Genomic DNA, 21,909 nt, shown 5'->3' with positions numbered 1-21,909 from the left:
AAGCGCTTTCTTCGAAGAAATGTACGAAAAAAATTTGCAGACAAAAATCGACGATTTATTAATTAATTTTTAATTAATTTTTCTACAGCCATGTTTATTTCGTTTTCGTTACTCAGTGATAAGTCGACGACCGATGCGGATGCGATAGCGAGCGGACGCAACGCGTTTTGTTTGTTGTTACAGCAACCGTGTGTCGTTTGCGTTGCATTAGCCGCGTTTTCCCTGCATTATCACTTTGCGATTTTACGTCAATCCATGGCGTAGTTTTCAGCTAAGTATCAATTTTGCCGATCATGCAAATACAGCGATGCGTGCATAGTCCATACTCTGCGGTACGGCGGGCTCTTTGCCCGAGAATATGCGTCAACGTTACGTTCGGAGCTTATCAGCTTTTCTGCTGAAAAGTTGATAAAGACTCTTGAGACACGCGCGCGTCGCAATTATCGCACAGCCCTCCCCTTGTCCGCTCGAGGGGGACAAAAATCATCTCCCCGGCGGAGACGGCAATGACTGTCGTGAATGACGCGTGAAACATCCTTATCTCGGCGTCGCGTGACGTATTTATCGTATAAATTAACGTGCCGCGGAGTGCTCGGGCATCAGTACTAGTTCACACCTCAGCGCGATCAAATGAGGTACAAATAAGAGCGCAGCACGGCAATAACGGCTCTTGATACCCCGCGAAAGCTATCAAGTTGCATTTCAACGATCTAGTCAACACTTGCAGTATACACGTCGTATCTCGCAGACAAGGTAAGTTTTAGTCTCGCAGCCCAGTTTTCGAACTTAAACGAAACTGCCGCAACTGCTTTAAATTTCTTTTTTTTTTTCTTTATAAATTTATAAGTAAAATATACGAGAGAAATGTCCCTCAAGTAGAATAAATCTTGAGCTTTTGAAATTATGTCGAGTAAATTATTATAAATTATTACACCGTACTTTGAATTACTTTAAGCAATTTTAATTACATTGATGTAATTTCGGACACTACAAGTTTATCTGCCTGAGGGATTCTTTCGGCAATGTCACAGGTCGTAAAGTTAGATTTACTAGGCTCATTGGTTACGTCTGTTTACTTGCACTATCCTGCGAGATAATGAAACATTGAACCTTTCACATTTACTCTTAGCGGAGCAAAGAACAGGAAAGATTTCTATTTTTTTGTTTCCCTCCCGTAATAGATTTTTGAACTCACTTTTTCTTTCTTTTTTCTTTTTTTTTTAAATAGTTCGTATAAGAAGTACCGAGTTACTTAAAATGTTAATGAATCTTACTGCAGAACTCTAAAGAATATCTGAAACAATTTTTGTATTAAGAAGTGCGTCTAACAAAAGAATTTGCTCGCAGATGCTGGTTGGTGGTGCCGTTAGCTATGTCGCTGGAAAACAGGCGGTTCGCACTGTTTACTGGCGAACCGCGAACAACGGTCGTCTTCTGAAGACGGCAAAAACCTGCATGTTCCAAGGACCGCCCAAGCCCGCACGATCATCAACCGCGGCTACCTCGGCATGCCCTGCGCAGTCACACATGGACCTGATACCCAAAGCCATTTAAAAACCACGCATTTAAGTTATTCGTTATTCACGGCCAGCTATGGACAAGCAATTGTTAAATATTTAGTCTCAAATGCATATTTATACAACGTTATGACGATGCAATAAAGCGATGATTATTTATTTCTTCCGATAAACATTGGAGTTTTTTTTAAATAATTTCAACCCATACAAAATATCTATAAGTTTATATGTTTTAAGGCCGGTTGTTCCAACTTCCTGGCAGACTTACTTGTCAGGTAATCATATGTCTATCTTTATCTACTTTAGGAAGAAAGATGAAGATAGACATATGATTACCTGACAGGTAAAACTGCCAGGAAGTTGGAACAACCGGCCCTAAAAGAATCATAAAGCGACAAACTGCGCCAACTTGACAAATGATCTGACGATGAATTAGAAATACTTTTCCCTCAGCTGCGGAATTAATTTCCGAATTAACGGTTGATAATAGAATTATTTTACTTGATAAGAACAAATCGACAATGACCGTGTTTTGTAGATATATTTTCTGGAACAAGGTTTCAATCGCTACTTGTTCACGTTGTACATCAGAGCTGCAGCGGTGTGATGGTAATTTTAATCAACGTTATCGCTAAATCGAAATTAGTTGGAGCCGATCTGAGTTAAAAATTTAGATACGTTTTATCTCGGTTAAAAATTCGATACTTCTGCAGACGATCGAAAGTGGCGACCGGGTAACATTTAATAGTTTCGTTTTACCGTATGCTCGAAGAAAGAGCGAAAGGGATAGCAAATTGTAGAACAATGAAGCTGGAAGAGAAGCAAAAATAGTATCTGCCGAAAGCCCTAGCTACGTCGATATGGCATTGAGACAATATTGCGTTGGCAGGGGTAGTAAGAGGGTAAAAGTTACGCCGGCGCAGTAGCATGTTTATTGATTTTGGAAGCAAAGCTGCCCTATACAGCCCGACATTGATTCGGACCGCGAAGGAGAACCGAGCGCCGGTTTGACAGTCCGATATAATCGGAGAGTCCAATCCGTGGGAAGGTTTGACGAAAAGGGTGGCTCGACGGTGAACGGGTGTCCTGGGTGCGCTTTGCCGTTCCCCGAATGTAACGGAGAGTCGCGTGTTCCATCCGGTGGCCGAGGAAATCCGCTCCGTCGGACGAGCGTTTCAGTGCTCCGCGTGAATACGAGCTCGAAATCATGCAGAACTATGGGCACGAGGACTACGACTATGGTGTGTCGAGCGACACCATGCAAACGTCGGGCAGAGTTCTCCCTCAGATGCCGAGCGCAAGGCCGATGGTGGATCCGCAAGCTGAGGGTGAGGTCGACCCTAGCATGTACCCTCAACCGAAGGAGGCCACGCACAAGATTCGCGGTAAGAGCGACATCCTGGAGTACCTTTTTGGCTCGGTCGACCAGGAGCTCCTCACCGTGAAGACCTTCTACTTCTTCTTCTACTCGGCCTTCGGCTCTCTCTTTCCGCTCATGGGGGTGTATTTCAAGCAGATGGGCATGAACGCGGGCCAGTGCGGCCTCCTTATCGGTCTCAGACCGTTTATCGAGTTCCTGAGCGCTCCTTTCTGGGGCTCCTTGGCCGACAGGTGAGATCACGCTTTTTTTCTTTACGCGTTACGTTATCTTAAGGTCTCGAAAAGGTCACTATAGAGTATGACACTTTGATCTCGCAAAGGAGATGATTCCGTGATAATTCAGATTAGAGATAAATGTAAGCTTGAACGTAAGGAAGCTGTCTTATCAATTCGAGGTCAATAATTTTTAAGTGCTCGAAATCCGTAAATGATGTTTGTCACGCGATCTATGCTCTTTGCTCGATACGCAACAGATGCGTATGCACTAATCTTTTTTTTTATAAAAATATATTCACGATATTTTTTTTTATTATAAGATAAAATTATTAAGAGAAAAAATTATTAAAATAACTACAAAAGCAGACTCAAACAATATAATATTTTACGTCTTAAAACAAATTATCTATTATTATAATCGTTCATAAAAATTATTTTATCGTCGATATTCCACTCGAGATTAGTGAAGTTTCGTTTAAATGAGCCGAAAATATATCTATATTTTTTAAAGATATAAAATGCATTTATGTTTTCAGTAACGTCGTTATAATTTTTAAAGTAACGCCAAGCGATATCTAAAATATTAAATCAATTTTAATCGTCTACTGCAAATTCAAAAAATAAAATAAAATAAAATTTTGATTATTTCGCGAAAATTATTATTACATAAAAAAAGAGATAACAAGCGCAAAACAATATTTCTAGACTAACAAATCTCGGTCTGTAACTGCAAATAAAAATTCTCAAATCTCCGTGAATTTTTTTGCATGTCGAGCATGAGCAAGTGTTCTTATCACTTGACTATTGAGAACGTAATAAGGCCAGGGGCACACAAAAAAATGCTTCAAGTTGCAAGCTGCAAGTCATTCAACCAGTGTTTTCTTCCAATTTGCTTTTGCGAGAATATTCATACATGAATATGCAGAAAGGCGAAATTGCAAGTGAATTTTTACATTCCTTCGCATTTTTCCGTAGATGGCAGAAAGGCAAACTTATGCTGTTGGCTTCCCTTTCCTGTTGGATCATTTTCACGCTACCGTTGGGCTTCATTCAACCTCCGCCCACCTCTTGCATGGTGATCACAAGTAATGACACCTATTTACTCGAGGCCTCCAGCAGGGAGCAAAGAATTGTGAAAAGATCAACTGACCAGGACGTATTGTATTTTCCCGAGGATAAAGAAAAGTATCTGGAGGTCGCGTCCAACGTCGTTTTCGAAAGATTACGACGGAACACGGACGATAACGAAGTACTCGATTATGTGAAGAAACCGCAGGAGTTTAGCGAGCCTTACGACACTGAGAGAAATGATGTTATAGATTTCAATGACGGTTCGATTATGTACGATCTGAAATATAACAGAGTCAGGAGACAAACATCCGTGACGGAAAAGCCCGACGCAGGAGGTCGTGGATTATTATCCGAAAGCAATGTCGATGCGAATGCAGGGGGCATCGATTTCGAAATGTTACAGAAAAAAAATCGTCCTGCTGACGTGTTGGAATACAAACGCTTTATGATGGTACAAATACTTTTTTCTTTTTTCTATTTTTTTTTTTTTGCCATAACTAGTATAATAAAATTAATTAAATTTTAAAATATTAAAATTTAATTACACATATGTTAATAAAATGAATTTCTTTGATAGAACGAACCGATGACTGACAGAACGGTTCCGAAGAAGGCTTATGATCGTACTAAAACGCGCGAGAAACCGCCACCGGAGAAGATAATGGTAAAGCGAGACGTGGACCAGAGACAAACATTCTTGGTCGAGGATGACATGATTAAAATTATTAAAATGGATGAGGAGGAAAACGAAAGAAATATGGAACCGGTGGTGAGAACTCGAAGGAGCATAAGAATGTTTCATGGCCCCCTTGGACCTAACCAGTTGTCTCCTCTGTCGGTTACTTATGCCGCGAATTACAACGAGAAAGAGAACAAGGAATGGGTGAAGCCACTTTTCAGTTCGATAGTCTACAGATTACCGGTAAGTCGCAAACCGGGCTTAGCTAATAATTTGCATTTGAAAATTAAATATGCTATTATTTAATATAATAATATAATAAATAATATATATAAAAAATAATAATTAATATAATAATTTAATATAATTTGACACGTTGATCGAATGTGGTTTTAGGATATTCAAAAAACATTCTTCCTTCTGCTATTATTGGTAGTAGTCGGCGAATTTTTTTCGGCGCCTGCTATTACATTAGCCGATTCAGCTGTTATTACTTTACTCGGTGAAGACGCCGATAGGTAATATAATCAGTGTATCGTTGAAAAGCAACGGAGCAATTTTTTTTTTTTCTTTTTTTTCTTTTATAATTAAGAAGTTTTATGAGATTTATTTTTATATTAATTTATAAAATTATTAAATGACTTCAAATAAGCACATTTTATTGCTCGTCCGGCTTCATGATTTTTGCATTCAGTGATCATTGATAAATTTAACTAACAGGTATGGTCATCAACGTATGTTTGGAAGTCTCGGATGGGGTCTTGCCATGTTTTTCGTCGGAATCGCTCTCGATCACAGCACCGCGTTTCCTGATCATCCGTGCACGCCTGACGAGAGAGAGAAAAATTACACGATTTGTTTCGCAATATTCAGCGTCTTAATGGGCGCCGCGCTGATAACAGCGACGCAAATCAATTTCAAATATGACTTTGCTCCCGCTGAACCGGTAATTCCACTTCAATATCTACATCGCGATAAATCGCCGTTACTTCAAAATTGTATTAAAAGATCACGGAATTAAAAAGTGTTTTTTGTGAATATTTTTCACGTGATGAATTTTACACACTCGTTAATGTTTCCACTTCTTTTGCACGTGGTTATGATATTTCAGCAAATAATTGTCGCAGAAAGTAATGATATTTTACTCGTAGGAAGTGGTGAAACCGCCAGCCGAGCCAACGCGAGAAGAACAACTTCAGAGTCAGTTATCTCAGCAGCTTAATCTGCCTGGGCTACAGGATTCGTCCGCCGCTGTAGATCCTAAGCCTCCGCCTCCCGAAGGAAAGGTTTGTACTTATTTTTCTCTCCAGAGATTTAATAAATAAAATGTTCTTATTACGTTTATATAACGCTTATTAATAAACGAAAATCGGGCATGAAAACGATACACTTCTTCGGTTCATTTATTGATCGTTTGAATGTGTGTGCTATTATATAAAGAAATCTTATGAGTCATTACTATCGCAAGTAATCTCATTCTCTAACGACTTTAGACCAAGATGTTCGCCCAGACGATGAAGGAAATACCGGAGTGGGTGACGGTGTTGAAGCAATTCAAGGACGTGAAATGCGCGTCGTTCCTTTTCGTCGCGTGGTTCATGGGATTTGGCATCGGGCTGATTTTCACCTTCCTGTTCTGGCATCTTCAGGACTACGGTGGCTCGCCGACCCTCTTCGGCGTCGCGTCTGTGATCAATCACATCTCCGAGATCTTTGCGTATTTTTTCAGCTTCAAGCTCATTCGGCAGATCGGGCACGTCAAGGTAAGCTGACCTCGCGCGACTCATTGCTACCAAGATGTATTAATAAATGCAAATATTTCAGGTGTTGTGTATGGGTCTGGGAGGAAATATATTCCGATTTCTCTACATATCTTGGTTGAAAAATCCGTGGTGGGTGCTACCCTTCGAGTTCATTCAAGGTATCACACACGCGGCGGTATGGGCGGCATGCTGCAGCTACATCGCTCATAATACACCGGCCCAGTTGCGATCAAGTGCACAGGGCGTTCTTCAAGGACTTCACCACGGGCTTGGAAGAGGCTGCGGCGCGGTAATTGGTGGCATGTTCGTCGCAGCTTACGGTGAGCTTTTCATACTCAACATCTCTCAAGACAACCTTATATAGGTCTTCGCAAAAACTTCAAGACTTCAAAATTAAACTTGTTTAAACTTTTATAATATAATGACTTTTTCAATTGTGATTTTTATATTTTTAATATTTTATCAACTTTTTTTTTATATAATATTGGTGACAGGTGGTAATTATTTAATGTCATTATTTGCAGGTACAACCGCGACTTTCCGAGCGTACGGTCTCATTTGCACATTCGTCCTAGGAGTATTCGTGTTCATTAATTTCTACAGAAAGGATACCGGTTTCGTATCCGAGCTGCCGCAAACGGAAGATCCGCATCAGGTAGCCGAGGCTACCCATCTGGCACCGCACGGTGTACCAAGCAACGCGATACCACGTGCCCTCAGCTCTACTCGTTTGCACGAACTGGCTAATCAAGATGCTGGCTACGGGGCGACTTATCAAACCGCTGGCGGAAATCTCGCGGTACCCGGCGCTAACGGAGGTGAGAAATCATTTCACCGCACGGAGGAATTTTTATATTAAAAATTACTATAGTGTCACAGTAGTTCTGGACTATCTTGAAATTATAAATTTAAATGCTTTGGCAGATAATAGCTGCCATAAACTTCTTAATTTCTTTTTTTTTTTTTTTTTTTTTTTTTTTACAGGTCCTGGCAATCCAACAAATCCGTTCTTGAACGGCGGAGGTGGCGAAGGTGGATATAATTACGGTATGACTGGCAAGGGGGAGGACGAGTATATTCGTAGGAACTTCCAGGTTCAGTAAAACCATTCTCATTAAAAACATCCGGCAAAGAGAAGGCGGAATATTTCAATCAATAAGAGAAAACAGTAGCGAACAAAATTATACAAAAAACGAAAGAAGACGCGGCTGTCGGGTTTATCGCCCGCATCTTCTACGAGAGAGCACACAACGCTGAACAAGAAATCCTATCTACACTTTGCCCCGAGCACAAATTAAATATATTTTAAACTGCATTACATAGCATAGAGGATACTGATAACATATGCTTTCCTGTTTGATTGATAGATCTACAGTGAAGTGGTGGGTAGGGAATTCGATGTCGTAAAACCAACTATCCAACTACACGCCCAACAACCATGCACCAATCCCTTTCATCAACACGACTACGACTGGTAACGACTCGATTCGTGTCGATGCCGCGGGTTGTACTCCACGACTACGATATACTGAAATGTGAAACGCTCGGGAGGGACATTATCGAACAAAGTAGTAACGTGAATATAAATCTCCGTACAGATGGGTGCGTATGCATGCACAAGAATCCACGTGCAAAGCTACCTGTAATACATATAATAAGATTAACGGACTTTACAGCCCGGATAATCCTACTTAAACTTAAAGTCTGTAGAACCGACGTTTGAGTAGCCTGGCACGTCGTCGACGGTCACTCGTTGTAAGATTTCGAATATTTTGAAAAACGTTCCAATAATCTTTTATAATTTTAGTCGTTGACGTTGTAAACTGTAAGAGAAAAGCGGACCTGACCAAGAAACGTATATCGTTCAGAGTTCACGCGCCCTTCCCGTCTATGTGTATGTGCGTTGCACGTGGAAATGTACATGCATACGTGCATGCGTGCATGCATATGGACATGCGTGCGGTCGCCTTTACGCCGCTGTATGATATGTGTCGAGGTGCATGAAGTGATAAAGTATCCATAGCGAGCAAAGAAGGAATAATTAACCAACGCTTTTAACGCCACATTCGATAGATCTGCCCCTCTTGACTTGCTCGTTTGCGATCTGATTTTCTTTAGTACATTTCGCCGCTTCTTCCTGACACTTTAAAAGTTTAAACGAACGTTCGCGAGTCAAGGGTATCAGGGAATTAGTGGTAAGACTAAAACAAAATTAATCGAAAGTGCCTATCGAAAGTTTCCTGGTGCCCTGCGCGCTGTGTTACTTCTATTTTTACCTCCAACGGTTTCGTTTTTTCTTTTTTTTTTATTTCCTTTTTTTTTTACCTTTCCATGTAATTAAGAAGATAAAATAATCTCATCGGCCAATATCGAATTTGTTAGTTGAAATAGACGTTTCAAATTGTAGTAATCGTGTCGAGAGCTACGAGGCGACAAGACGTTATTTTCGCGAATATTTAATTAATTATTTCTCTATTATTACGTATATTTCGATACGTATAATACTAAATATTAAAAAATACATGTCAGAAATGTCGCAAATAGAATTTAAGCGCTGCTAATTTTCCTAGATCTTTGTCGCGATTTTAAGTTCTGTTAGGCTGTGTGCTTTTGTTTTAAATGACGTTTGTACAAAAATTGAAGCGAGTTATAGTATATATTATGTTACCAATATGATTGTTACAATTGTTTTACTATGTATATGTTATAGATTTATAAATATTGGTTGCGTAGAAAGACGTTCAAATAGCAATCGGTGTTTGCACTACAGCGAAATATCTACGTTGCACTCACTTTGAGAAAGCCATTTAAATGCACTTGAACCAGTGATAATCGATAAAAATGTAATATACACGATTTAAGAAACAAGATTTTATTTAGGTGAGATGCATCTAAATCGGCAGAAATCGAATAATAAATTAAGATAAAAAAAAAATTAAAAAAAAACTAGGAGGCCTGCAAGATTTGATACGACAAATATCGTAATAGATCCATCGATCAGATCGACGGTAATTTTAAAAGAGAACACGTACGAACTAAATTAATTAAAGAGACAAGTGTGTGTCACTGTAAATATCCTACACCCTCTTTAGATATAGACTCCACTTGTTTTCTGTTTTTCAAACAGATCGTTGTTTGATCGTTATTTAAAAATTCACGTTATTTGCATTCTAACTTCTTAGGATTTATTGAAGAAACTATCTATGAAATACTTTTACTGTACGTATAAGGTATATGTTGTATTGTGACAACTGTATAATATTGTTGGAAAACGAAAACGAAGGAATTAGTAGTAAAATATATACATATATATTATAAAGATTGTAGCAGCACGATTTTATCTACTATTCGAGATGGGAATACGAGAGTCGCCTTCTATTTCATATGTGCTTTTGCCGGGAAGACTCGTTATTATTCGAGGCACAAGATAAAGTAGGAGTACGCAATGTACCTTCATTCTTTTAATCCAAATACTCCGGGAATACCTCTGCGAATGAATTATACGTATACCACGTAGCGCCTCACAAACCGCGTGTTGACCGTAAAGAAAGGCATCCCTTCGAACGTTGATTGAACTTAGCCTTCGGAAAACTCACGATCTAAGAACCGGGATAAGATGCGATTTGCGAAGCGTTGGAAGAGTGCAACGCCATAAGTGATGTTTCTTGTATCGGTAATCACACATCGATGTTTCGTGGACAACCAGATTGTACAATGTTATAAAGACTGAAATAAAATGTCTTACGCACGTAGCAACCGATTCAAGAAGGCCACTATGGACACGCGTGTGCCAGTATTTGTATTATAAATTATATATATACATATATATATCATGATGTACGGACGGAGAAAGTTTTGTACCGACAATTACCATGGCATGACAGTGGCTGTACTTGTACACCATCAAGGAATTAGAAGATTAAAACACTGGCTACTTATTTTCTGCCATGGCATTTCGAACTTATAAGTCCAAGATGGTCTACAACTACTGTGGTACCATAGTAATTCTTAGTATAACATTTTCTCCGTGCGGTGTATCGAATTGCGTACCTATGTAACGTGTATGTTAGCAACATCACACTAATTAGAATGGTACCACGAGAATAGAGTCGAAGTTAATCTGCTTTTACATATACTTTTAAATACCTGGGGGAGGATGGGGTGCCAGGTCCCCATATGTGCGCGTTAAAGCGGTCTTTCATGACTAATTAATTAATTCATATGTTTAACACACGTTACGTTGACTGTCTCATGTTTAACGCGTGTTACGTTAATTGTTAATTCGTGCTGGTATCTTAGGCAATCTCCCCGACTAGACTTTTAACTGGATTCGACTTCGGTTGAAATAGAACTGTAACTTACATTAAGTTGAAACGTAACGTAATTTCGCGAATTATTTTCTCACTGGATTGCAACGCTAGGAGTATTATTAGGTACGTTAAGTACGCTTCGAATTTAATATTTCTCGAAGATTGAAGTAACGACTATTGCCCCGTAACTCAACCTAAGATAAATAATGCTGCCACCGCGGCGACGTAAATCACAATGCACCGAAACCTTAATTCTAACCGAAGTCAGTTAATGTCATCGTAGGAATCGTGTAAGAGATACAGAAATATGTATAAAAAGAGAATTGTAAGTATTATTGTAATCCCTTTTCCTGGGGAACAACACTAAAGAAAAAGAAAAAGAAAAAAAAAGAAAAAAAAAAAAGAGAGAGATCTCTCAAGAAGATAATGTATGGAAAAAGTGCATGAAGGATTTATATGTAACAACATATCATGAAGCATTGTGCGTAGACTTAGTGTAGTAAAAACGTCATGTGCTTACTATTAAGAACAGTTTAACTTGCACTTAGAATCGATTTTTATTCTACCTGTCGGCTGCTATATTTCTTATCTTTTTTTCAATTAATTAATTTTTGCGTTTCAAATTAGCTATTCGCATTTTTAATTCAAATAATGAACAGAAAAGGATATTTAAATTGCTCATTGCTCTTTAGGAAATTTCATAAAAGAAAATTGACTTAATGTGCGCCAACGATTAAAACCATTTCAAATTGTTCTTGGAACGAAGAATATATGTGTGAGATATCGATTGAAAAACGTCAGTATTCACTTTCCGTGTTTTTACTTAATTTCAGAATACGTGAGTGAGTGTGCGAAGCTCGTCGTGTCTTTCATGATTCGAATTTTAAGCTTCTAAAAATTAACTCTTCCTCAAATTTTAGATTAATATACAATTGTGGAATTGTCACACACACATACGTATACATACAAAATAAGAATATCTGTGTGCAATATCTGTCTCTAAATTTTTCCGATATGCTGCATATTACATTGAAATTTGAATAAACGGTGTATCAGGATTTTTGAAACGTCTTAGGTCGAAATAATATTCGCCTGTCACAATATAATAATTCAGTCATAAGTAATTTATCTTGTTTTTTTTTTTTTCTTTTCTACAGATAATATAAAATGTCCCACCACCGTGACATAAAAAAATATTAGTGACTCACCGATTGATGCGCAGCAGCGGAGTTATACAGCTGTGACTCTGCAAACAAATATAAAATATTAATTGTAGAGAGTTAAATAATGTTCGCTGTATAAAAAAAAAATTTTCGCGCTTCTAATAAGTTTCTCAATTAATCAATTTAAATCAAAATCAACTATTATCTGAATAAGAGCTCTAAGAGATTTTTCTACAATTAAACAATTTTTTTTATTAATTATAAAACTCTATTATTTCAATATTAAAGCGATCTCTACTAAATACTAAAACGCAAAACTGTTAAGTTTTTGGAAATACAAAATAAAGCTCACCTCAACGTTGCTCCGCTGAAGCATGCCTCTCCGAGGCCTCCTCCTCCTCTCAGAAGGTCACATCTTCCTTCTGGGCACAGATTACTGTCGCAGCACTCGCGGATTGTAAACTAAAATTATTCGCGCGATATTGACGGAACTCCCGTTTGCAAAATTAATACATTAAATTTTGATCGTCCGACTACTTATGCGTATACCGTATTCGCGACAAACCCCGTGGTTTGTTTCGATAATTATATATGGCACGCACTGCAATTGTTAGCTGAAAAAAGAATTTAAAAGTTATTTAAAATCTATTAAACAAATAAAAAATATAAATAAAACTAACATGCGCCAAGCTATTCTATGCGGACGTATAAAAGAGAAACTAAAGTCTGGGAACTGACAATATCTACCTAATAAATTCTAATTTGAAAATAGCCAAGAAATAAAGAGAAAATGTTACAAACAATTATTTAAACTCTTAATTGTGTACGCTCGAATATTTATACGCTTAAACCGCCTTTAGAGAAACGTAAAGATAACAATCTTCGGCAGGATTTGAAAAGAAAAGAAAAAGAACTAACTTGAGATTGACTTTCCTTCCTCTGTTGTCACATACCGACAATTTTTATTTCATTAAAAATATTTTTATCGCGACGGAACTATCTTAAAGCGACACAACAAAGCGTTATTCGAGAATCCGTTTTGTCACGCTTGTACATATTTTAGCACAGATCCAATTTCTACCGACGAGCACTGACTAAAGAATCAGCATTAATATTTTTAGAGATGTACTTTTATTACAAAAATTTAGGCAAGGTAAACCCGAATCTTTAGCGAAGAGGTCTAAAGTTACCTTTATATAAATACAGAAAAAAAAATCGTCACTTGTTATCTTCTTATTTCTTTAACTAGTTTTCTGGAGCGTTATTGTTACTTACAATTTGAAACGCGTTATTGGTATTTTCTATTAATGGTTCAACTTTCACATTTCTGTATTTCTAATTCTAAGGGCTTGAAAAAAAAATAGTTTACGTTATACGTACGAGAAACGTTCGATACGCTTTCAAAATTGCACTCACAAATTCCTCAAATATCTTAACCGTGTGAGACAAACAGTTTTCTTTTTTTTTTTTTTTTTTTTGTTTAGGAAAGACTTTAGATTCGTAGCCGTGCCGCAAAGTCTCCTTGAAGTACTTGCGTGGCTATTGAAACGACCATTTCTGTTTAGAAACAAAGGTGGCCAGTAATGTTTACATCGTTCTCGGCAATTCCGGTACATGTGTGATATATTGGTATAGTTCGCAGATGAACGAGCGACGGTGAACGAGTGTTTCGATACGGGGAGTGCAGTCTCCGTAACAGTAGCGGCAAATTGATGTGATTTCTGCAGCACATCTCGTACATCGTGGACGATATCGAATCGTATCAATTTGTCGTTATCGTTATCGCGCGAGCAACTCTTTCCTGGTTCTTTTTCTTTTCTTTTTTCCTGAAATTAATACAAGATAAACAACCGTGTCAATACACGTCGAGAAGCGCTCGTAGTTCCGTTCGAGATTCGGCGTTCTTTCGTACCTAGTGTCTAAGATCTGCTATTGTTTTAGGTTTTTCGGTCGCGCGCGTGTGCTGTGTCGTGAGATGAGTACGCTTGCACGCCAGGATCTATATGAAATCGTGATTACCTTGATGCGCATAACGGTGCAGCGTTCAATGCGTATCCAACGAGTGTGCAACGTCACGTGGCGAGCTCGTCTTACCAGACTCTCGCGCAAAAGCTTGCTGCAGAAGCTGCGCTATTTCATTAACCACCTTGACCTGCGGACGATCGTCAAGTGCTTCAACCACGGTCTGTTCGCCGGTGATCCGGACATTCTTTTCATCTTGTACACCGAGATCGTACAGCGTGGCGTGCACGATGCCATGTACGTTGAAGCCGTGGTGAAGTCGTACATTAACGGTAAGAGTCCTTCTGCAAAGAGATAAATAATAAAATACCTGTCCTAGAGGAATTGGGCGATAGGAATAATTGGGATAGTTGAAATCAAATTTTGTACTGGTAACAACTGGATGGAATAAAATTGAGAGATAAACTAATTAATCTGGATAAGCTTATGGACTTTTTAACAACAAAATATATGTACAGATATGAAAAATTAATGTTGAGTCATCCGATGAGTAATAAGATTTATATAAAGACTCAATTTATTTCTATTGCCAGAAACAAGTTATAGGACCATTTCTCTAACGCAGATTAACTTTTATCTTAGTCAACTTGCATTTTTATCTCTTTAATTCTAAGAATCTAGAATCTAATCTGCGTTGAACGAAGTGGCTTTGAGGTGGAAAAGAAATTATAAGTACCAAGAAATTACAAAGTTTTTGCTTCTGTCGAAAGTTATTTATCGTGATCGCAGCACGAAAGTTTTCTGTTAAATTCATTCAGGCGATGTTAAAGGTGCTATGGCAGCATTGGCGGCGTCGCGTTATTTCGAGTCGAATCTTTTTGGACGCTCGGACAATAAAGACGATAAAGTACGCCACAGTCACCTGAAAATCGTTGAAAGAAATCTTATTTTCGTTTACCTTCGGCCTTCTCTGAAACACTCGATTGTTATACGAGTTTGTCAGAAACCGAATAAAATGGCACGAAAGTGACGCTAAAAAATGATCAAAGTATTTGCAAATAATGATTGTCGTTTTAACTCACTTGAAATGAAAATTATTTCGCCGCCGTTATCTCGCATTCTACCTGTGCTCGCGTGAATGAATTATCTCGCGTCAATTCGGCGGATGCGTACAATGCCGGGTGCAGTCGGGAGTCTTCTCTTCGAAAGCTCGAGCCTCTTGTGCATTTTCTTGTTTAACCGCAAACGGAAATGTCATCTAAAAACAATGGCGTCTTCCGAGTTTTGCGTGTTGCAGCATCCTTTTCGCGCTTCCGGCTTCCCACTTTAGTTGTACTGCTCGCAGCGCTCTGCGCGCCCAGCAAAAGGTCAGAAGTGTTGGAACTAGGGTTACTAGGGAACATTGATGCGAGCGACGTAGGTAGGTAGGTGTGCGAGTTAAGTTGAGCGCGGTGGAGTCGCACTTGGTCGCACTGTCGGATCGTATGCACCTCGCTGCGCTTGCGGACACGCGTGTACTCACTTTGACGGAATCGCGAGTCATCCCGCGGAAGCGAAGGGTACGATCGTCGTCGACGTATATCCCGAGTGCGCGAAGACGCTGAAGAATCGCGCCTCCGCAGGGCCGCCTTCTTCAGGTTAGGTCGATTATGTGAGAGAAAAGGACAGCAATGGCGCTGCGGATTTTTGGGATGCCAGAGTAGCCGTGCTCGAGGCCGAGGTCGTCCAACCAAGCACGTGTCAGCGTGCGACTCACGCGCGCGTACCTTCCCCAGCCACATCTTCTCCCGGTCAAGCGAGACGCGCAACGACCCATCATGTCGAACGGGCTAGCGTTGCTGAATAACAACCAGCAGTCGGGCACGACAAGTACGAGATGGCTCTATTGATTTTCACCCAGCGACGCGCTCCCTCGTCGGCGGTTCGCCTCGCGCCCGTGGTTATACTTGCAATGCTTCCCCTGTTTCAGAATGCGGCGCGTCCATGACCCCCGCTAACGGTAACACGCTGTCCGAGAACTCGTCAAGCGGCCACGCGACGCAGGTAAGAGCCTCCCGTGAACTCGGCGGCTTGGCACCTTCCTTACCCGTTAACGGATTCGACTTTTCGTAAAGATACCCGAACGGCAGTTCTTACAAATCTTGGCTTCTCACGCGACAAATATATTTGTTTCAATGCCGTAACGATGGGAAAATCAGTTTACTTTATCACAGATAAATTCTTTTATTAAATTTAAATAGAATTAGAAGCTTTGGTAACAAAATCTTGCAAGTTTTCAGTCAGAAAATGCAGTGTAGCAACGTTAAGGATGTGTTTAATAATGGTGTATGTGTGTATGTGTGTATGTGTGTGATAGTCAGTTGTTAATTCATAGATTTGTTACGTAGATGGGGCAAGGAAACTTACCAAAGTCTCAAATTCTCAAGAGAAGTTCAGAAGTAGATTTAGATGGTAAGTAGTTTTGTATATGTGATTTATTTCATATTTTATGTGATAAACTAAAAAACTAAAACGTATTTTAATTTATCAGTTTAGTTTTACAAAACTTGTGATGTATCACTTTGAAAAAAGTTTACGATTTATTATGATATTTTCTCATTAATATTGTGATTAATTAAATTTTTTTTTTTTTTTTTTTAATGAGCATTTGCAGTTTTTGAGCTTAACACATATAGAGAATGCACCATATATTTAAAAAAGTCTAAAATTTTTAACGTTTAATATCTATTTAACGTTTAATATCTATTTGATAGAAAATAAAGCTATAATTATAATTTATTATCAGATATAATCAGTGCGAAAAAACGTCATAAAAATCCACAACCGAAAAATGCAGTATGTGCATTAAATGAGCTAAAAACTGGAGCTACGTATAAAGTAGTCGGACAGACTGGACCTACACACGCTCCAATCTTCACGATTGCGGTACAAATTGATGGCCAAACGTACGAAGGGCAAGGACGTACCAAGAAGATGGCAAAGCATGCAGCGGCTGAACTTGCTTTGCGAAACATCGTCCAGTTTAGAAATACACCCGAGGTTCATCAAGCTATTAATACTTGCCAGCCTGTTGTACCCCTTGAACCAGACTTTACGAGTGACGTGACGGAACGTGATAATCATCTTGTTAATTCATTCAAGACACATGAAACGCAAGAGCCAAAGAATACTAATAAGTTCTTAGATAAAGGTCCAGTGGCACTCATTAACGAATTATATCCGGGCGTTGTATATAATTGCATATCCGATAACGGAGAAAGTTACGCAAAGTTCACGATATCGGTAACTATTAATGGCGAGACGTTCGAGGGAACGGGCCCAAGTAAGAAATTGGCGAAAGCCGCGGCGAGTAAAGCCGCCTTAGCGAAATTGCGAAACGTTCACAGCTCCTCGTTTTCTTTACCGCTTCCCATCCGCGTTAACTACGCTCCGCAAGAACACATGTCTCTACCGCAAATGTTAGCCGACAAAATTGGCAAAATGGTTAATCAGAAGTTCAGCGAAATTATTCAAACCAAACCGCAACACGCGCGACGTAAAGTTTTAGCTGGCGTTGTAATAACGAAAGGACAAGATGCGGAACTTATATGCGTTACCACCGGTAAGATATAAATTTATTTTATACTTCCTGTTTTGTTTTTTTTTTTTTGTTTCTGTTTAAATAAAATATCTTTCTTTTTTTTGTAAAAGGAACGAAATGCATCTCGGGTGATCATTTGAGCCAAACTGGTGGTGCTCTAAATGATTGTCACGCAGAAGTAATAGCACGACGGTGTCTCTGTGAATATCTTTACAATCAATTAGAAATGCATAGCGAAGATAAGGGTGTTGAGTCGATTCTTGAGCCAGCTAAAAAAGGATTCAAATTAAAACAAGGCATCCAGTTTCATTTGTATATTAATACCGCTCCCTGCGGAGATGCGAGGATTTTCTCACCTCACGAAGACAACGATTCCATAGATAAACATCCGAATAGGCGAGCTAGAGGTCAATTACGCACGAAAATCGAATCTGGCGAAGGGACTATTCCTGTAAAAAGTAACGAGGGTATTCAAACTTGGGATGGCGTGATGATGGTATGTATTATTTGTGTGTTGAAGACAAATGTACGTTTTGCTACGTGCGTTTGCCTTTAATGCATTTTTACATGTTCTGCTTTTTATTGGTATTTTAATTCGAAGCTTAAATTAAAGGGTCAAAGACTGCTGACGATGTCATGTTCGGACAAAATAGCTCGGTGGAACGTACTTGGTGTGCAGGGTGCACTCTTAAGCCACTTCATCGAGCCAATTTACTTCCACAGCATTGTCCTCGGCAGTCTCTTGAATCCGAGTCATATGTATAGAGCGGTATGCGGTCGCATTGAAACTACTATTCAGGGTTTACCACCGCCATATAGACTTAATAAACCGTTAATGAGTCTAATCACATCTTCTGAAGTCAGGCAACCTGGAAAAGCGCCTAATTACAGTGTCAATTGGACAATCGGTTTGTATATGTTTTTATCGTTTTAAAGAAACATATGTATAAAATTGTTTATTTAATGTACGTTAATTTATATATATAATATTTAATGTTTATTTAAATTACGTTTTAGGACAAAGCGAAGCCGAAGTTATAAATTGCACAACTGGCAAAGATGAATTAGGAAAACCTTCTAGAATATCTAAACAAGCATTCTTTAGACGGTTCTTTAATCTTTTAGATAAACTTCCAACTATAGATGACGTTGACAAAGATCGTTGTCGTCAGTATTACATGGCAAAATCTTCAGTACAGGATTACTCGGTAAGTAATTATATATATGTGATGTTGGTCATTGATCGATATTTTGTTATATGCCATCATATAGTATACAATGTTTTCTTTGGGCAGCTTGCAATGCGTCAATTGAAGGATGCTTTTGTAAAAGCACAGCTTGGAAATTGGGTAAAAAAACCGTGTGAGCAAGATATGTTCGACATCGATATCTGACTAAATCAGAGTAATAATAACCTAAAAAATGCAAAGCGTCCAGTGATCGAATACGTAGTTCCTAATGCAAAATAGATCGCTCGTTCGGCGTGTCATGATATGGCAGAATTTGGTATCAGTAAAGCATAAATCGTAGGATCTTGCGCATGTTTTTTTGCGCCCCTTGATCTCGATATATTTACTTGTGTTCAAAGTACATCACAAATTAGTGATAATTATTAATAATATTTTCGTAGGCGATAGGAAGATCTGCATAATTTAAAATTTTGGTATATTATTTTGACTTATTTATAGTATATTGTTGATAAGCAGTTAATTTAATCACATATCTATATAGGACTTGTTAATATTAGTGTGATTTGAATCGCTTGTTACCACCTTTTTAATTTAATTCTATTATATAAAATAGCTAAAAGGTACATTTGATAATTCCGTGCAAATAATCTTTCCTTGTATAAAGCAATTTTGCCACATATGCACATTCCTATATTTTATTTTCGTTTATTTATTTATATAATATATTTACTTAAGGTACAAAGAAGCTGATTAGCATTTTAAATATATAGTTTTTAATTCAAACTAGTTTTAAGAAAAAAAGTTAGTGTCTTAAATATGAATGCATTGTACCTACGACGTCCCCAGATAACATTATATGCCAGAGATACGCAAGTTTTACAAATAATCGCAATTTCTTTCTTTTTTCAACAAAATTTTAATTGATGCTTAATGTAATGCATTTAATGCGCACTTATACGCACGCATGACACGAACATCACGTATCATACACAACAAACATATCTTTGCGTAAGTGTGCATGCAAGTTAAGCGGCATCAAACACGATCTTGCGTATTTCTATCTCGAATTATCTGAGACTTTCCAACTATTTATTATTCATAAATCAACGAAATGCTATCTGGGATCTTTTTGTAGGATATTAGATATCGTAGCAACGAATTAAGTTGCACTTTGCATCCTCAACGGCTGTGATTGGATTCAGATCTAACAAATGGGTCTTAATCGTAAAAAGTACTCGTTGCAAAGTTCAGTGAAGAAGGCAGGACAAAATTTCTCGTTTTAATAATAATTCTCTAACAGCATTTTATGTTACAGCAGCAGGTTACTCTTGTTTATCTTTTATCCTTACTGAAATCAAAAGCTATGATCCTTGCTGTAAATTCGGAGATATGTAATTTTTAATTTAATCATTACTTTCTGACAGATTTACAGCAAAGATTATCGTTTAAATATTAAGTAGGAAGATTCAATAGTAAATTACGGAACTGCATCGCATGTCGTTTAATATTATGGTTGTGACAGATATTCCTATGATTTCATTGCAAAGTTTATGCCATCTTGGTTTATGCCAATCAGATAAATTTTTATCAAAGTATGTTTAGAAAAAAAAAGTGCATGATCAAAAACAATAAATCTAAGCGTTTAATAAAAAGAAATAGCAGTTATAAAAAAACTTATACTGTAAGATAACATTTTACTACTCACCGTGCATTTTTTACGCGCAGTAAAATTTGCAAGTCACGAAAATTAATTCCATCTTACACATAAAGCATGTTCAATGCTAGACGGAAAACACGAAGCCAGCGAATGAAATATTTTAAAGCACATGCACTCTCTTATGCTATGACAGAATTTTATCTGATATAAACTAGGACTGGTATAAAATTATGTACATTACATTTGCAACTCGCAACCATTTCAATGCAGCTATTGGTTATAACTTTCAGTACGTAAATGAAATAACTTGTATAGGAGTTGAATGAATGGAAATAATTAATGGTGTAGAATGAACGTCATAATAATTACGCGGCATGAATGACTACAAAGTTTTCCAGATAAATATGTTAATATACACTCATAGTGTAATTAGAGAGAATCCTAAGGTCATTGCCTCACTGTGCCAGTATCAATGCAATTCTGCCGTAGTGACACACTGCCCGCGTTGATCCAGTTTTTGCATAGAGAACTTATTTAGCATGATTTAATGTAATAGAAAACCAAAAATTTCTTTTTAAGATTATGTCTAGATAATCGCGTTAGCAAAAGTATTATTTCGAATAAGTGTTATACTATTAAAAAGTCTTATATTAGAGAGGGAAATAAGAATCTTTAGTTAATTGTATGTCACACACGCAATCAATTTTACAGCAACTGCCAGTCTTATTTTTTAAATAACTTGTAAGCTTTTCTTGTTAATATATTAAGCTGCTGTACTTACATTTGAAATGTTCGTATTGAATTAGTTGAGTCGTAATCGGGCCTTTCTTCCAAATAGATTCATGCTAAGAAAAGGAAAATACTGAAGTTGGATACTGTAAATACAGTTAATTAAAATCTTGCATTTTTGAAACGTAGCTCATTTACTATTCTAAGCGTGGAAGGCATTCCATTTTCTTTCAATTTCGCGTGCTTCTCGCGCTTGTAAAAGAGATTGCGTGCGATGACAAAGTGTTTGGCGTACGTTGGAGTCAATATGTGATACCAGTCGTGTATTTGTGCCAAGCGCAATACGCATAATAGCTCAACGAATTTTACTTTGTCTTCTCTCTGGTTTTCTAATTTCTAATATAAGTACATTTCGTCGAAAAGACGACATAGTCAAGTTTCCAATAGTGACGGTGGAAAGAATTACATGTATATAACATAATATACGAATAAGTGTTGTATTGTCTGTAGAGATGATGTTTCAGTGCTATGTCCATCACACAGAATCTGTAAATGGCAAATAAAATTATATAATAGTATAACATTGAAACATCCACGGACAATATAATATCCTCTTTTGCCATTCATAATTCATATACGTATAACTTACCGCTTTTTGTAAATGCGTTGCGTTATGTTAAAAAATTAAAAAA

General features: G+C 37.9%; 3 protein-coding genes and 1 long non-coding RNA gene across 9 annotated transcripts in view; 2 read left to right on the top strand and 2 right to left on the bottom strand.

Moving 5' to 3' along the window:
- The window catches only part of LOC139102004 (uncharacterized), a 51,232-nt gene extending 38,693 nt beyond the window's left edge, over positions 1–12,539 (bottom strand). The window contains exons 1-2 of one of the 2 annotated variants that reach the window (XM_070655587.1): positions 12,452–12,539; positions 12,145–12,182 (exon numbers count right to left, since the gene is read on the bottom strand). In XM_070655587.1, coding sequence (XP_070511688.1) covers positions 12,145–12,182; positions 12,452–12,475 — 62 coding nt within the window. In that variant the 5' untranslated portion in view covers positions 12,476–12,539. The remainder of the gene's footprint in view (positions 1–12,144; positions 12,183–12,451) is intronic. The other variant, XM_070655586.1, reaches the window with a different exon arrangement.
- On the top strand, positions 2,457–11,994 carry Jef (major facilitator superfamily domain-containing protein 6 jef). 2 transcript variants are annotated; one of them, XM_070655577.1, is made up of 11 exons: positions 2,457–3,128; positions 4,089–4,635; positions 4,762–5,106; positions 5,260–5,381; positions 5,584–5,809; positions 6,015–6,149; positions 6,357–6,626; positions 6,688–6,946; positions 7,151–7,444; positions 7,611–7,673; positions 7,994–8,121. In XM_070655577.1, exons 1-11 carry the CDS (start codon positions 2,725–2,727, stop codon positions 8,002–8,004), a joined length of 2,676 nt encoding a protein of 891 aa, XP_070511678.1. In that variant the 5' UTR covers positions 2,457–2,724; the 3' UTR covers positions 8,005–8,121. The 2 variants fall into 2 exon arrangements, with proteins under 2 accessions (XP_070511678.1, XP_070511677.1); XM_070655576.1 differs by having other exon boundaries at positions 2,462–3,128; positions 7,611–7,720; positions 7,994–11,994.
- Positions 12,540–13,750: 1,211 nt separating the features above from the next.
- Adar (adenosine deaminase acting on RNA) lies at positions 13,751–21,798 on the top strand. Of its 4 annotated transcripts, XM_070655590.1 has the most exons (9): positions 13,751–13,903; positions 14,041–14,393; positions 16,031–16,104; positions 16,449–16,512; positions 16,847–17,662; positions 17,752–18,137; positions 18,255–18,549; positions 18,659–18,849; positions 18,937–21,798. In XM_070655590.1, exons 2-9 carry the CDS (start codon positions 14,075–14,077, stop codon positions 19,033–19,035), a joined length of 2,244 nt encoding a protein of 747 aa, XP_070511691.1. In that variant the 5' UTR covers positions 13,751–13,903; positions 14,041–14,074; the 3' UTR covers positions 19,036–21,798. The 4 variants fall into 4 exon arrangements, with proteins under 4 accessions (XP_070511691.1, XP_070511690.1, XP_070511692.1 ...); XM_070655589.1 differs by having other exon boundaries at positions 13,759–14,393; XM_070655592.1 differs by lacking the exons at positions 13,751–13,903; positions 14,041–14,393 and adding an exon at positions 15,484–15,930.
- On the bottom strand, positions 14,320–15,355 carry LOC139102063 (uncharacterized). The gene is made up of 3 exons (XR_011545658.1): positions 15,144–15,355; positions 14,798–14,983; positions 14,320–14,405 (listed from the first exon to the last, which is right to left on the bottom strand). It is a non-coding gene; the product is annotated as an uncharacterized lncRNA (long non-coding RNA).
- Positions 21,799–21,909: the final 111 nt, after the last annotated feature.

The sequence above is a fragment of the Cardiocondyla obscurior genome, linkage group LG04 (assembly GCF_019399895.1).
Source record: "Cardiocondyla obscurior isolate alpha-2009 linkage group LG04, Cobs3.1, whole genome shotgun sequence".
NCBI classification, from domain to species: Eukaryota; Metazoa; Arthropoda; class Insecta; order Hymenoptera; family Formicidae; genus Cardiocondyla; species Cardiocondyla obscurior.
Note: the sequence above shows the minus strand (reverse complement) of the source record. Positions and strands in the feature narration are given on the sequence as shown.

Excerpts from the sequence above, each read along its gene's own strand:
- Jef (XM_070655576.1), top strand. The coding sequence starts at position 2,725 with ATGCAGAACTATGGGCACGAGGACTACGACTATGGTGTGTCGAGCGAC. Across the intron at positions 3,129-4,088 it reads TGGGGCTCCTTGGCCGACAG|ATGGCAGAAAGGCAAACTTA; the intron begins GTGAGATCACGC and ends ATTTTTCCGTAG. Across the intron at positions 5,382-5,583 it reads CTCGGTGAAGACGCCGATAG|GTATGGTCATCAACGTATGT; the intron begins GTAATATAATCA and ends TTTAACTAACAG.
- Adar (XM_070655590.1), top strand. The coding sequence starts at position 14,075 with ATGAGTACGCTTGCACGCCAGGATCTATATGAAATCGTGATTACCTTG. Across the intron at positions 14,394-16,030 it reads GGTGAAGTCGTACATTAACG|AATGCGGCGCGTCCATGACC; the intron begins GTAAGAGTCCTT and ends CCCCTGTTTCAG. Across the intron at positions 16,105-16,448 it reads CAAGCGGCCACGCGACGCAG|ATGGGGCAAGGAAACTTACC; the intron begins GTAAGAGCCTCC and ends TTTGTTACGTAG.